Genomic DNA, 16715 nt, shown 5'->3' with positions numbered 1-16715 from the left:
GGCTTGGGAGCTGTCCCTGAGATTTTTTTTTCAAGGCTAGTGCTATACCACTTTGAGCTATAGCCCCACTTCTGCGTTTTTGGTGATTAATTGGAGATAAGAGTCTCACAAACTTTCCTGCCCAGGCTGGCTTCAAACCGAGACCTTTAGATCTCAGTCTCCTGAGTAGCTAGGATTACAGGGATGCATCACCAGCACCCAGCATGGTCTGTTTTTTTTTATGCAGATTGTATTTTCTTCTGCAGCTTCTGCACCCATCACTGAAGCCAATTAAATGGCTTAACTTTTTTAGCTCCTCCATATCTGTTTTCCCAGTGTTTCTGTTTTGCCTCACTCTCAAAATAATCCAGGGGTAAAGTCAGTCTTGCATGAAAAAGAAAAGATCTGCTCTCTTTCTGAAGGTTTACAGAAGCCAGACACATCTGGAATGCCTGGTTACTATCTAATAGACAATGTCAAAATCATGTCAACTGAAATGGTTACCATTCTCTTTTCTATCCATTTATCTAGTGATGTTATTTACATAATTAGTTAATTCAATCTAATTGTTTTATTACCCTTTTTTCAATGAATATTATTGTATATGCTCTGAGGCACATAAGCACTGTATGTGTGCCTCTCCTAGGATTATTCTCCCATAGTCTCACTGTGTGTGAATATTTAAGAGTCTTATATAATTTATCATGTCCCATCATATTTTGAATCTAGCTTCTGCATATGAGAGAAAACATATGCCATCTGCCTCTCTGAGCTTGGCTTACTTCCTGTTTCCATTGTTTTTAAGGTTTTTCTTGCCAGGTACTAGTGGCTTATACCTGTAATCCTTCCGACCCAGGAGGCTGAGATCTGAGGACCACAGTTCAAAGCCAGCCTGAGCAGGAAAGTCCATGAGATTCTTATCTCCAATTAATCAAACAAAAAGCCATAACTGGAGCTATGGCTCAAGTGTTGGTGCACTAGCCTTAAGCAAATAATCTCAGGGACAGTGCCCTGAATTCAAGCCCCAGACCTGGCACACACACACACACACAGAGAGAGAGAGAGAGAGAGAGAGAGAGAGAGAGAGAGAGAGAGAGAGAGAGAGATTTTCTTTACTGAAATCTGTGACATTAAATATGTCTTTTTGTCCAATGATGTCAACTTCTAATTTTTATAATCCTGCCTCAGTTTCTCGGATCCTGTCATTTAAAAAACTTCATTTGCTTTTGAAATATTAAATTAATATAACCTGATGTGTGGAACTGAAACCTGTGTGTATAACTAAATAGTAATAGTAATAATAATAAATTTTAAAAAGAAATATTAAATTAATTTTTCATGTGAAGATATGTCTTTCTGGAGCTATCCATTTCCTGACAACTTGTTCTTCTGCACATGAGGCTCTTTATTTGCCAGTGCTCTGTGTAAGCCTGGGTTTCCTCTCTGCCACCCCTGCAGTTGCTCTGGGTATAATTGAGATTGGCCTTCCTGCACCCTCCATGGAGAGAAGAGCAGGTTCTCTTGGCCAAGATGCTCTTCTGTGTGAAGAGAAGTCTTTAAAGCCTCATTTCCTGAGACCTACCAGTTACCCTGCCCCACTTTTGCCCAGCCCTTGGCTTGACTGTCCTCCCTGCTGTCCTGTTCAGTGTGAGGTCTGCCCCCAGGCCATTTCTCCTCAGTGAAGAGTTTTTCCTAAAAAAGATGTCAGCCTACTTATCCAAGATTTGATGGGATGATTTCTTAGCATTGTAGGGAAGATTCATAGTTGAAAGCACAAGAACAAGTACCTGGCAGGAAAAAAAACTTCAATACTAGGTAAATATAATAGGTATAACTCTTGAAAGTGGTGCTGTGGCCCAATTGGTAGAGCATTATCCTTGAGCTGAAGAGCTCAGGGACAGCACTCAGGCCCAGAGTTCAAGCCCCACAATGAGTGGGGGGAAAAAACTATCACTTATTCACCAACTCCTCGAACACCCCTGCAGAGTCCCTGCCACCTGCCAGCCCTGCAAGAGCACTGATGACATCATGGGGTTTACCCAACCCCAAATCACCACTCCCTCTCGCTCCACACTACTAATGCCTCTCATGAATAAGCCCCACATCCCATTCCTACACAGTTTTATGCAATGACCTTTAACTCAGAGCTTTTACTCAGTGTCAAACCCTTTCCACTGATGACTTCATATAACCCACAGCAAGAGTGGAGGAACTGTGGAAATAATAAAAAGTATTGGCTTTACTGTGCACTGGTGGCTCATACCTGTAACTATAGCTACTCAAGAGGCCAAAATATGAAGATTGTGATTTGAAGCCAGCCTGGACAAGGATGCCTGTGAGACTCTGACTTCTAATGAACCAGCAAAACAAAATGTGGAAGTGGAGCTGTGGCTCAAGTGGAAGAGTGCCAGCCTTCAGTGAAGAAGCTAAGGGATAACACCCAGACTGTGAGTTCAAATCCCAGTGCTGGCATACACTGCATACACACACACACGCACACACACACACACACATGCATTAACGTTATTTCACAGATAAGACACAGGCTTAAAGGGCTCAAATACTTACGCAAGGTAGGTAGGTTGGATGTGGGAGGGATAGAGCAGGGGTCTGAATGAGGAAGCCTGAGTCTGCCATGGTACTAGAGCCTCTATTGTCAGCTCCTCTGAGGACGGGGTGGAGCCCTTCCTCTGTCCTTAGATCCTCCTCTCCAATCAGCAGTGCTTGGCATGTAGCAGGTGCTCATTAAAGACTCTGTCAGCAAGCAACATAATGGGTAGACACCCACAGGGCTTTGTGCTGCCCAAATGCCTGAGCCCCACAAAGCAGGGGGAAATTTTTCTAGCTGAAGAATGGATGAAAAAGCCACAGCCACCCATCAATTTTTCCAAGGAGTCATTAGTAAGTCTTACTCAGTTCTTGTGAGATTTTTCCATTCCGGTTTGAGTTCAGGGACCCATTTGTGTTTTCACAAGTCCTTGGTCACTAGTTACAATTAGAAAACTCCTAGCTATGCCCAAATATGGCAGGACAGCTAGACCAAGTGACAGATGGACTCTCAACACATTCACCAAACCAATACCAATGTTTTGTGCCAGTACACGAACTTGTACTCAAGGCCTGAGCTCTTGCCTGTTGGTTTGTTTTTGCTTAAGGATGGTGTTCTACCACTTGAGCCACATTTCCACTTCTGGCTTTTTGCTGGTGCCAGGATTAGCTTCGAACTTCAACCCTCAGATCTTAGCCTCTTATAGAGAATAGCTAGGATTACAGGTGTGTGGTGCCAGTGCCTTCCCAGGCTTCTGTTTTCTTAAACAAATAAAGTTGAACGAAGTGAAGGTCACAGAAGACCTTATTTCGCTGCTTTAGTGGGGCTGATGAAATGTGAAAATATTGTGTGCATGGATCTGTGAGAGCTGTGAATTCTTTCAGTCACACTCACCACAGGCCTACATCCTGGCACTCAAACAGGAAAATGTGTCCCCTGTCATATAACACTGTGGACAAACTGGGGTTGCTATATTTATCGGCATGTTAGGAAATAAAACAGAACAGAGGCAGGTAGCATTGTCTCATGCCTGTAATCTAGCTATCAAGGAGGCTGAGATCTGAGGAGAGTGGTATGAAGCCAACCCAGACAGAAAAGTCCTTGAGACTCATATATCCAATTAAGTGTCCAAAAGCTTGAAGTTGGCTGTGGCTCAAGTAGTAGAGTCAGCCTTGAGTAAAAAAGCTAAGGGACAAGGCCAAGCCCCAGTAATGGCAGAAAGAAAGAGAGAGAGATGGAAGAAAGGAAGGAAGGGAGGAAGGGAAAAAGGAAGATTTAAAAATTAGATAATGCTTATAAAATTACATACCAAACTTAAGCTTCTTAGAGAACAGGTAGAACATCTCTTTCCAATGCTTCTTGAAAGTTAATGACTCATGACTTCATTGTGAGAAACTAGAAAAAGAATAATAGCTGGATGTTGCCAGTGGCTCACACCTGTAATCCTAGCTACTCAGGAGGCTGAGATCTGAGGATCACAGTGGAAATCTAGACCAGAAAGGAAAGTGTGTGAAACTCTTATCTCTAATTAACCACCAGAAAACCACAAGTGGAGCTGCGGATCCAAGTGGTAGGGCACTAGCCTTGAGCAATAGAGCTCAGGCCCTGAGTTCAAGCCTCACAATCAATTTTTACCAAAGGAGAAGAGTAGAAGAAGCCTGAGGAATGTAAAAAGGAAAAAAGGAAGAAAAAGACAAGAATGAAATAAAATGAAAAATAATGCTGCAATACAGAGTATGAGTAAAGGCAAGAACAGGTTCTTTGAAACATTACTACAAATGTATTCTAGAACAAGACTATTCCAGAAACAAAAAGTCGGAAAAGAAAAAGAAAAATCATCTTTAAAATCTGTTATCAGTACTACGTTATCTCATCACTTCTACTGTCCCTTGGTTATCTCATATTGTTACACTATCTCACTTTGTTACCTGATATATCGGATGTATTTGTATTTGGTTATCTGAAATTGGATAGGGAACGGGGAAAACAAGATGAGGGGTGGGGGAGGGGGGAAGGGAAATGGGGACCAAGACATGTGAAAGGGTATCAATGTATGGGAATTAATGCACCATTTATCTGGCAAATATCATGTAACCCTTCTATTAATTACAATAAAAATATATTAAAAAATCTGTTATCAAAAAGAGGTTCAGCAGGGGCTGGGAGTTTGGCCTAGTGGTAGAGTGCTTGCCCAGCATGCACAAAGACCAGGGTTCAATTCCTCGGTACCCCACATACATGGCAAAAAGCCAGAAGTGGTGCTGAGGCTCAAGTGGTAGAGTGCTAGCCTTGAGAAAGTCCAAGGACAGTGCTCAAGCCCTGAGCTCAAGCCCAGGACTGGCAAAAAAAAAAAAAAAAAAAAGAGGTTCAGGGGCTGGAAGCATAGCCTAGTGGTAGAGTGCTTGTCTAGCATACACAAAGCCGTAGGTTCAATTCCCAAGTACCACATACGCAGAAAAAGCCAAAAGTGGCACTGCGGCTCAAGTGGCAGAGTGGCCTTGAGCAAAAAAAGTGTCCAAGGACAGTGCTCAAGCCCCCAGCAATGGCAAAAAAAAAAGATGTTGAATTATTAGTGTGGTTCAGAAGAAATTTTTTTAAAGACAGGGCCAAAACATTATAAACAACTTCACATCCACAATGTGAAATTTTAGATAGGCTAGCAAAGAAGAAAAACAAATCTCTTGCCAAAACTGACAGAGACAGAGAAAAAGAGAGAGAACTTGAACTGAATAGAGATGTAACTTCTGAAGATATGGACTCAGCATTTTAAAAACTTACATATCATAGTACACTAAGGACAACAATCATTCGTTAATGTACTATGTTATAGCTCATCTCCTTTGCTGTCCCTTGGGTATCTCATATTGTTACAGTATCTCACTTTGTTATCTGATATATTGAATTTATTTGTATTTGGTTATTTGAAATTTGATAGGGAAGGGGGGAAAACCAAGATGGATGGGGAGGTGGGGGGAGGGTAATGGGTACCAAGACATGTGAAAGGGTATCAATGTATGTGAATTAATGCACCTTCTATCTGGCAAATATCATGTAACCCTTTTATTAATTACAATAAAAAATATTTTAAAAAATAAAACTATGGTAAGTAAAAAAAAAGAATTTAATCAAATATGCCTGAAATAACAGAAGATCAAATAAAGCTGCAGTTTTATTAGGATATATCAGTCAGGCAGTTTTAATAAAATTAATGTTCACATTAACAAAACATGAATAAAGATTGTAAGTTTTAAAACAAATGTAGATGATTATACACATAACTATATAAGATTTGCAATACATCTGATTCTCTAAGTCAGCATTTCTGTGTACATAACATTAATAAAGATGATCTTTTTAATGCCAAAAAAAAAACCCTTACATATCAACAGTCTTCATGGAATGGAAAAAAATGGAGCTGTTCTCCAATGCATTTTATAACAGCATGGGCAGGGCTGTAGGTGACATATGAGGAAAGAGGAGAAAAAAATATCTAAGTTTTACAAACATATAAAGAAAAAGAAATCAAGGAAGTATCACTGAGTACAGAAAACAGCATGTGTGGCTGCATTGTGGACATACGTACTTTCATAGCGTTTTGAACACTTGTTTGCTAAAAGACTCCTTGATTCCCCTTTATGTCTGTGATTTATGTGGCAAATAAATGCAATCTGGGTCAGTCTCTCCTTTGTATGTTCTATTCATTTCCTTGCTCTGTTCCTCCTTCTGTAATAGAATTTTCTAGACTGGTGTCTTAGTCAATTTTGTGTTGCCATAATGAAATACCAAGACCAGGTAACTTCTAAAGAACAGGGGTTAATTTGCTTCACTCATGGCCAACCCTGGGAAGCCCTAATGGTGTTGGTATCTGCTCGGCATCTCGTGAAAGTTTTTTTGTTTTGTTTTTGCTGTACCCTCACCTGGCAGAGGCATCACAAGGCGAGACAGAGCAAGCCAGTCAGCTCTAGTGGCTCCTTTGCTTATAAAGCCATTAATGTGGTCATAGAGACTCCACCCTGATGTCCTTATTTAATTCTAGTTACCTCACAAATATTATTAATATGTTGATTCTGAAGATTATGTTTCCAACAGATTATTTCTGAGAAGCAAAAACAGTCAAACCATAAACCATAGCAACGTGTAGTTCGTAAGTAATAAAATAGACTTGTCACAGTTGTGAGGCTGGAAACCCAAGATCCAGGCCCCAGGTCAGTAGCTGCAGAGGGCCCCACAGATGGTCATGGGCTGCTGGATCCTCACTCAGCAGGATGGACAGAAAAGAACAGACTCCCTGCAGCCCACCAGCCCTCACTACAGAGTTAGGAAGTCTTTTTTTCTGTGTGTATGTGTGTGTGAGAAAGAGAGAGACAGAGAGAGAGACAGACAGACAGAGAGAGAGACAGACAGACAGAGACAGAGAGAGAGAGAGGGAGAGAGAGAGAGGGAGAGAGAGGGAGAGAGAGGGAGAGAAAGAGAGACAGAGAGACAGAGAGAGAGAGAGAGAGAGAGAGAGAGAGAGAGAGAGAGAGAGAGAGAGAGAGAGAGAGAGAGAGAGAGAGAGAGAGAGAGAAAGAGAGAGAGAGAATCTGTCCTGGGGCTTCAACTCAAGGCCTAGGCACTGTCCCTGAGCTTTTCTGCTCAAAGCTAGTGTTCAGCCCCTTGATCCACAGCTCCACTTCTGACTCTTTTGTTGTTTTTCAGAATTGAGAGTCTGAAGGACTTTTCTGATTGGATTACCTTCCAACCTAAATCCTCTGATCTCAGCCCCCTAAGTAGCTAGGATTACAGATAGGAGCCACCAGTGCCCAGCCACTTTTTGGGGGTATGTACCAATTCTGAGGCTTGAACTCAGGACCTAGATACTGTTTCTGAATGGTTTTGTTCAAGGCTAGCACGCTGCCTCTTGAGCCACAGCTCCACTTCTGGCTTTTGTTTTTGATAGTTAATTGGAAATGAGAGTCTCTTGCTCTAGTTGGCTTATAGATCTTCAGATCTCAGCCTCCAGAATAGTTGGGATTACAGGTCACTAGTGCCCAGAACCTGGCCATATTTTTTTTTTCTTATTTGGGGTCATGGGGTTTGAACTCTGGACCTGGGTGCTGTCCTTGAGCTCTTCAGCTCAAGGCTACCACTCTACCCCTGGTCCTGGGCATTGTCCCCGAGCTCTTCAACTCAAGGCTACTGCCCTGCCTCTGAGTTACAGCTCCACTTCCCATTTTCTAGTGATTAATTGGAGATAAGTGTCTAGCTGTCTTTAGTGCCCGGGCTAACTCTGAACTGTGATCCTCAGATCTCAGTCTCCTGAGTAGCTAGGATTATAGGCGTGAGCCACCGTGCCCAGCATGGCCTTATTTTTTTTTTTTTTTAGCATCAGTTAGTTGTACAAAGGGGCCTTTTGATATGTCTGTGTTTGCAAGTCATGTACACTGAGCAGACTCACCTCCTGTCACTCTAAGACTAAATCTTTATAAGAATTTTGGAGCAATGCAGTCAAGTCCCAGCTAGAATCTCAGGACTGTTATCTCCAATTACCCAAGAAAAAGTCAGAGGTAGAGATGTGGCTCAAGTGGTAGAGCTCCAACCAAGGAGCTCATCAGGCCCCAAGTTCAACTTTCAGTACTGGCACCAAAAAAAAGGTGTGGGGGGGGTGGGGGGTATAGGAAGGCCAGGAGCATGTGTGGAAGGCCAACTATGTGGGAAGTCTAAGCAAGAAAACCCCAGTCTGAAGCCCACCTAAGGCAAAAAGTATAAGACACTGCCTGAAAAATAAAACAAAAAGGCTGAGAGAGTAGCTCAAGATCACTTATCTGATAAGACCTTGAGTTCAAACCCCACACGACCAAAAAAAAGAGAAGGCATTTTTCTGAAGAAAAAATTTAAAAAAATGTCCTGTAATCACATGAAAAAACATGCATTTATTTTTCATTAGGAAAGTCCAAATCAAAGCCATCATGAGTTACCATTATATACCAATTAGGATGATAGAACAAAAAAGACAGGTGGTACTAAGGGCAGAAAATAAAGAGAGAAACTAAAATTATCATGCACTGCTGGTAACAATGTAAAAAGCCATAGCCACTTTGGCAGGTAGTTTCCCAGAAAGTCAAACCTGTAGCTACCAGCAATTCCACTCCTAGGTATAAACCTAAGACAACAAAATCAATATTTCTACAGCTTGCTGGGCCCCATGGCTCATGCCTATAATCTTAGCTACTCGGGAGGCTAACATGTGAAGGGCAGGAAAGCCTATGAAACTTCATTAACCAGCCAAAAGCTAGAAGCAGAGTGCTAGTCTTGAGTGAACCCAAGGCCATGGTCAAGACCCAGTACTGACACAAAGAAACAAACGAACAAAATCTAGGTATAGTCTAGCAATCAAACATGTACACTTATGGCAAGTTGTGTCTCTGAGGAAACACTGGCACACATCAGGCACACGTCACCATCAGTTGCACAAGCTGAGCACAGCCGTAAACCTGGAGGGCTCTCCTGTAGTCCCTCACTGGCCACTCACAAGCTGCTTGATGCAATCAGGAGGACTCTACATGCCTCACACTGGCTTTCCTGGCAGGTCCCAGACTAACTACCTTCCTTCCAGCATCCACTTTCCAGGGAAAGCCATAGGCAGGGACTGAAAGGCCCAGGAAGCTATGATTTAAGGGCAAGATGAGAGAGCTGAGTTCCAGGAAGACCACCCAAGTCCTGGTTCTGGAAAGGATGAGTCGTGGCGATGCCCCCGACGCGTGGTATCACATGTGGTCACCTGTTCCCATCATAGATGTCATTGGAGGTCATGGAGACATAGCCCATTTACCCACTTGTCCCCACCCAGAACCAGTGTGATTGTTTTTGTTTTGTCCTTTGGGGTGGGGGGAGGGTTGTTGGTTTTGTTTTTTTTTCTCTAGAGGGGGTTGTGAGTCACTCCACTCACGGAAACTGTCCACACCGGGCAGCTGTGTGGCAGAAGACCCTTGGACCCTTCCGCTTGCTTCCTGTGGCCCGTCTCAGGGCCGGATGAGGAGGTGAGGAGGGTAGGTGCTGGTGGGACGTGTGGCCACAAGATGGAGGCGGGGCAGGAAGCAGAAGTGACTTGAATGTGGCCCGGGTGGGGTAGACCAGCCTGCTGTCTGATACCACCATTTCAGGAGCCGGGGGCGGGGAGCAAGGCTGAGTTGGCAGCGGCTGATCCCATAGGACTCCAGGTAAGGACTCCAGGTGGGGGGCTAGGGAGGCTGGGGACTCCTAGGCTACAGGAAGTGGGGGTGCCGCTTTAAGGGAAATGCCCGATGGAGCAAAAAATGCCTGACATTAAGACAAGAAGCCTGAGACTCAGAAAGCCCTGGTCCTTCATCCATCAGTAGCTCACTAGGCATCATGTGTGTATGAGTGGGTACAGTCTCAAAGGTCTCTCAAGGGCTGACAGTTAAAGGTCCTTAAAAGCTGGAAACAGGTGTGGTAGCACATCCCTGTAATCCCAGCACCCAGGAGAATAGCAAATTTGATACCAGCTTGGGTTGGTGATAGGCTCCCTAGAATGATAGGAGGGTTGCCAGAAAGGCCTGAACTCCCTGGGATGCAAGTGCCAACAGTGTGAGCGTCCCAAGAGGGTTGATGGAAAGGACTAGAAAGGTGCCCCTTCCCCTATCACCCTCCAGCTCTGCACGGTGCCTAGCTTCTACCTCCAAGTTACTCCTTGGGTAGTGAGTGGAGGCTCCAGCTAGAAGGGGACATTCCTGGTCTCTGTAAGCCCTAATCTCAAAATCTACACCCCATAAAGGCACCGAGTGGGGGAAGGACTCTGAAGAACTTAGTTTGGAGGCAGAGGGAGAAGATTTCAGATCAAAAACAGGCCTGGAGGAGGCCGCTGAGCCACCACAAAGCATGGGAACCATCTTGCCAATTGACAATCGATGCCCAACAAATAGGTCTCTCACACTGACGGGAGTCGCCAAGACTGGCAGGCAATGCAGAAAAGGAGGCCTGGGCACCAGACAAAGCTTAAAAGTCCCTCCACACCAGAGCCCAGGGCAAGGGCCAGGGCATACCCCAACTTTCATTCATTTCACAGTTTAGGCCCAGAGGAGACCCCTGCACCCACCCCCCAAAATGGGGAAAGTTAGGACAATGTATGATCTCATTTCCTTCCTCATTCTATAACTCAGTGGGAAAAACAGATCAGAGCCAGAGACAGAAACAAACAGAATAGGAAGCAGGCAGGAAGAAGATGACTTGTTCTGGGATTCAAAATGACACTTCTCCAGAACCTAGGCTTTGTCCTGAACCCCAGGCCCTCCCCTAAGCCTACTACAGCCACTCTGCCCCTTCTTCTGTAACCAGACACCCCTCTTTACCAGCAACAGCAAGTCCTAGAGACAGAGCCAACATTCTAAATACCCAGGATGCCTTAGATAGTGAACTATTAGAAAAGGGCTCTTCTTGGTTCTATGACTCTGGGCAAGACACTTTCTCTCTCTGAGCCCATCTGCACAATATAGAGGGTAGACCTAGCCCCTGAGGGACAAGCCAGCATTGACATTCATTGATTTAAGAGAATTTCAGTCCCTCTCCTGTCCTCCCTCCCCCATTTTTAAGTTTTTTTTTCTTTCAGTACAATGTCTTTTTTTTCTTTTTTTTTTTTGCCAGTCCTGGGGCTTGAACTCAGGGCCTGAGCACTGTCCTGGAGTTTTCTCAAGAATAGCGCACTACCCCTTGAGCCATAGCACCACTTTTGGCTCTTTGTGTTTATGTGGCACCCAGGGCTTCATGCATACAAGGCAGGCACTCTACCACTAGGTCAAACTCCTAGCCTAAGATGTCTTCTTGAACAGGAAAATATGGACATATAAACCTTGAACTTAGAATTGAAAAGTCTCTTCCATAAGCTACCCGCTAGCCTATGTGTTTACTAACATGTGAACACAACTTAGGGAACTTCAAAGGGCAAAACTGAACACACAATGACTCTGGCAAGATACATCATAGGGCCGTCGCAAACCTTTGCGACGAGGCAGCTGGATTATTTAGGATGTGGCTTTTGTTACAAATTATATTCTGAAGCATTTTCTTATTTTTTTTTAAATTTGGCTTATGGAATTTTAGATTGAAAAAAAGATTTACAAAAATGGTCCAAAGCACTGCGAGGTAACCCATATTCATAACTCTTAGCCAGATGGCAACTACCCAATTTCTCCTTGTGAAATCACCGTGGCAGGCAGAGAAGTGAAGCATCTCCTCCATCTCTCTGCCCACAGCTTCCCAGAGGGCCCTGAACCAGCAGCACCATGGCCTCACGCCTGCTCCTCTGGGTCCTTCTCCTGCTGCTGCCCTCACCCACCCTGGCTCCCTGCTACACAGCGGCTCACTCGGAGTGTAAGAAGCACCACACCTTTGTGCCTGGCGCTTGGCTGGCTGGGGAAGGTATGGACGTGACCACCCTCCGCCGCTCGCGCTCCTTCCCCGTGGACACACACAGATTCCTGCGGCCGGATGGCACCTGCACACTCTGTAAAAACGCCCTGCAGAAGGATGCCCAGCAGCGCCTGCCCCTGGCCCTCACTCACTGGCGTACCCACAACTCAGGCTGCCAGCGTCATGTGGCCAAGGCCAAGGCCAGCTCCACAGAAGGTGTGGCCAAAGAGGCAGCCGCCAGCATCAGCAATAACTGGCAGGCGGGGCTGGATGTGAGTCCCAAGCCCAGCACAAATGTGCATATGTCTGTAGCTGGCTCCCATTCCCAAGCAGCTGACTTCGCAGCCCAGAAGGCCCTTCAAGATCAATACAGCTTCAGCACCGACACGGTGGAGTGTCGCTTGTACAGGTAAAAGTCTGCATTCAGACAGCCTGTGGCCTCCTGCGTCCATGAGGACCCAAATCTGATAAGGGTCCAATAATGGACCAGCAGAGGGGGTGTGCGCCAGATTGCCTGAGAGCCCCACCAGGCTGCCATTTAGGGGTCCTACCTGGGTAGGGACAAAGACAAGAGACCTGGCTTGGTCCTTCATCCTTACTGCTGTGTGACTTTGGACAGTTCACTTCGCCTCTCTGGGTTTCATCAATCCATTCATCCATCCAGCATTTTTTTTTCCCCCTTTTGGCTAGGACTGAGACTTGAGCCTGGGGGTGGAAGGGCAGTCTACCACTTGAGCCATACCTCTACTTCAGACTTTTGGCAGTTAATTATAGATAAGAAAGTTCTCAGGAACTTTCCTGCCCAGGCTGGCTTCAGATCCTCAGATCTCAGCCTTCTGAGTAGCTAGGATTGTAAGTGTGAGCTCCCGGTGCCCGGCTGAAGGATCTCTGGAACGGGGAAAACACTACTCAGCTCTCTAATGTTCTTTTCTCCCTGCAGTTTTCACTTGGTGCACATGCCCCCGCTGCACCCCGACTTCAGAAAGGCCCTCAGGAGCCTGCCTCCCCACTTCAACACCTCCACGCAGCCTGCTTACCTTGCCCTCATCAATGCCTACGGCACCCACTTCATCCGGGCTGTGGATCTGGGTGGCCGCATCAAGTCCCTCACAGCCTTGCGCACTTGCCAGCTGGCCCTGGATGGGCTCACGACTGACGAGGTGGCAGACTGTCTGGCCGTGGAGGCCCAGGTCAGCATCGGGGCCCAGGGCAGCATCTCATCTGAATATAAGGCCTGTGAGGAGAAAAAGAAGCGACACAAAGTGGACACATCCTTCCACCAGCTCTACCATGAACGCTACAGTGAAGTAGTTGGTGGTGAGCACACCTCCATGTACGACCTGCTGTTTGGGAACAAGGCTGAGCCTGAGAAGTTCTCAGCCTGGCTGGCCTCACTGCCTGGCAACCCTGACGTGGTGGAGTACAGCCTGGAGCCCCTGCACGTGCTGGTGGAGAGCCAGGACCCTAGGCAGGAGGCACTGAGGCAGGCCCTGAGCCAGTACCTGATGAGCAGGGCTCGCTGGAAAGACTGCAACAGGCCTTGCCCACCAGGAAAGCAGAAGAGCCACCGGAACCCATGCCAGTGTGTGTGCCACAGCTCTGTGGCCACCAACCATGACTGCTGTCCACGTCAGAGGGGCCTGGCTCAGCTTCAGATGACTGTCATCCGAGCTCAGGGGCTATGGGGAGACATATTTACTTCCACCGACGCCTACGTAAAAGTCTTCTTTGGGGGCCAGGAGCTGAGGACCCGCACAATTTGGAACAATAACAATCCCAAGTGGGAGACGCGGCTGGACTTTGGGGATGTGCTTCTGGCTACGGGAGGACCCCTGAGGGTGCAGGTCTGGGACGCAGACTATGGCTGGGATGATGACCTGCTTGGCTCCTGTGATCGGTCTCCAAAATCTGGCTTCCATAGGGAGAATTGTCACCTGAACCATGGTCACCTGGAATTCCTCTACCAGGCCACATGCTTGCCCCACCTGGCAGGGGGAACCTGCATGGAGTACGCCCCGCAAGAGCTTCCGGGACTGCCTCCAGGAAACCGCAGCGGGGCTGTGTGGTGACCACTGCAAGTTCTGAGAGGACCAGAAGGCTTGGAGGCAAGCACTGTGTGCTGCCAACTCGACTGTCTTCCTTAGTCCCATCAGGGGGAAACTGAGCTTCAGACATTGTTCATTAGGGTGGCTGAGTTCACAGGTTGACCCCAAGCCTTCCTGTCCAATTGTGTCAACCTGTAATGGCTTCAGACCTGCTGATCACCTCTGCACAGAACACAGCCTTAGCTGGGAGCCAGCTAGCAGACGGGAGGGAGGACGTTCTTACCAGGTTGTTTAGATAATACTCATCTTAGATCCTCTGTTGCAGCCCCCAGGGGTATACCAAGTTCTTCAACATACTCCCTCTAACCCCTCTGCTCCTGCGGCTCTGTCTGCCCTCTCTGTTGCCTCTCAGACAAATTGCACATTGTTTGACAGAGGGCCAATAAATACAAGTGATGCTGACCATACAGTGGTGTGGATAGAGAAGAGGAGGGAATTATACCTGAGGGCTCCAGGGTGCTGGGGTCCTATGATTCCACCTCCAAGGTACTAGGTAAATTGTCCTACAGGTGGCTTTTAATCAACACCCCCTCCCCCCCAAAAAAAAAAACAAAAAAAAACTCCCTTTCCACCAAAGGCATGGGTAGAACAAACCCCAGCACCTCAAGAACACCCTTAGGAAACACGCTGAGGCTAAACATCTAAAGACATAGCACCAAAATAATGCTGAAAAGACCCAAGGCTGGGTATGGTGGTGCATGTCTGTAATCCCAGCACTGTCAGGAAGCTGAGGTGGAGAATCTGAAGCCAGCCTGGAGTATCTCAAAAAGCCAGCAAGGGGAAGAGTGGCTAGGCACCAGGATGCATGCTTGTAACTCCAGCTACTTAGTAGAATTTCCCCATCCGAGGGTGGCCCAGGCTGAATTAGCGAGAAACCTCATCTGAAAAACAAACTAAAAGCAAACTAATAATAAGTAAGAGTGTGGTTCAAGCGGTAGAGCCCTACCTAGCAAGTACAAGGCCCAAATCCAAAATCCAGTACTGGAGAGAGAAGACAAAGAGGAGGGAGGAGAGGACAGGACAGGAGTGGGGAGGGAAGAAGAGGGGGGAGGGGAGGAGGAGGGGAGGGGGAAAGGGGAGGGGAAGCAAAGGGGAGGGGAAGGAAGTGGGGGTGCAGGAGTTAGGAACACTGACTGATCCCAGGGGCTCAGGCTATGCAGCCGTCCTGGTAATCTGAGGCACCCACTTGGTATCATTGGCGGTGAATTCTTCACTGTAGTTCATTCAAATCGGGCTCCTGTCCCACCCAGTGAGGCCCATGTCCCCATCTCCCCCCCTCACTGGGCAGGGCATGGGCACAGAGGGTGGGGGCCCACCAGGTGGGTCCCGCCCAGGTCCCATCATGCAACAGACGGTCTCATTTTCACACCCATAGATCAGCACTGACACCAGCCCAGCACTTGCTTTGAATTGGTTTGCACAATCCCTTCACCCACTTTCATGGTCTCTGGGGTCTGTACCAGTGTCTCTGTTGAGCTGCTGACAAACTGGGTCAGATGCCTGTGATATGTGTGAACTGAAGGGGGCCTATGGGAGGGAGGGAGGGAGGGAGGCAGGGAGGGAGGGAGGAGTAGGAAAAGCCCAGGACTAGGGAAGAATAGCTGGAGCTCTGAGACACTAGACTCCCCTCCCCTGGTCACCAGCCACTCTAATCCTTTCTGTAATGCTCCATGTCCCCTCACATCTGTCTCCCAGAGAAACAACATACTTATTTGTCCCCAGTCTTCCAGACCTGCCTATTAACATTTTGTTTGCCTGTTGTGGGTCTTGAACTCAGGGCTTGAGCACTGTCCTTGGGCTTTCTTAAAGCTCTACCACTTGAGCCACAGCACCACTTCTGGCTTTTTCCATGTACATGGTACTGAGGAATAGAACCAGGTCTTTGTGCATGGGAGTCAAGCACTCTACCAACTAGGCCACACTCGTGGCCCATCAACCTATTTTGCTTTGATTAATCCACCTGAAACTTCCTCCCTGACTGTCAGGCTCTTGTCTACCCCTCACCCTGGAAGTCCTGGGGAACAGGGCCCCTGACCCCACTCAGCCCAGAAATCCTTCAACCAATGCCTGGTGAGAGTTGGTATAAAACACCAGTTCATCCAGGGCCTAACCGCAAGACCCATTCCACACTGGAGCCCCGGCAGGCCCCACTCCAGCTGCCTAGAATGATGACTTACCTCGCCACACACATTTCCTTAGTGGGTCTCTTCCCCTGGCTGACTTCCCCATCCTTTACTCTCATCTCCTTTAGTGGAGTCACCCCCACGGGAACTACCTGCCTTAACGATTGAATGGATGACGAATGAGCGGATGAACCCCACTAAGGAGTTTTCTAACCTCTGCTTGAACTCTCCCAGAGACCCACAGCTCAGTGCCCCCTGTGGTAGCTGCTGAGCATGTAAGAAGGTTTGAATCATGAGTTCTTATCATTCAGAAAGCTGCCTCCTTATAAGACCCAGCCCTAGTCGTAGCCCACTCATTCCAGGCATCAGCATCACGGTCTCAGCTGGGAACAGTGGCTCACCTCTACCATCCCAGCTAACCCAGGGGGTGGCAGCAGCAAGAGGAAACCTCTCATGGTTCTGGAAGGTTTATTTCTCAATGGTCCCCATCAGCACTGGAATCTGTCCCAGCTGGATCAGAAAACTGGTGGTCTCTGGACCTACCTGCTGCCCCCT

General features: G+C 47.0%; 1 protein-coding gene across 1 annotated transcript; it reads left to right on the top strand.

Moving 5' to 3' along the window:
- Positions 1-11785: 11785 nt before the first annotated feature.
- On the top strand, positions 11786-14117 carry Prf1 (perforin 1). The gene is made up of 2 exons (XM_090346975.1): positions 11786-12341; positions 12873-14117. The coding sequence occupies exons 1-2, from the start codon at positions 11806-11808 to the stop codon at positions 13999-14001; spliced, it is 1665 nt and encodes a 554-aa protein (XP_090203101.1). The 5' UTR covers positions 11786-11805; the 3' UTR covers positions 14002-14117.
- The last annotated feature ends 2598 nt before the right edge of the window (positions 14118-16715 follow it).

Source organism: Megascapheus bottae, chromosome 15 (genome assembly GCF_031878675.1).
Source record: "Megascapheus bottae isolate mThoBot1 chromosome 15, mThoBot2.hap1, whole genome shotgun sequence".
Taxonomy (NCBI): Eukaryota; Metazoa; Chordata; class Mammalia; order Rodentia; family Geomyidae; genus Megascapheus; species Megascapheus bottae.
Note: the sequence above shows the minus strand (reverse complement) of the source record. Positions and strands in the feature narration are given on the sequence as shown.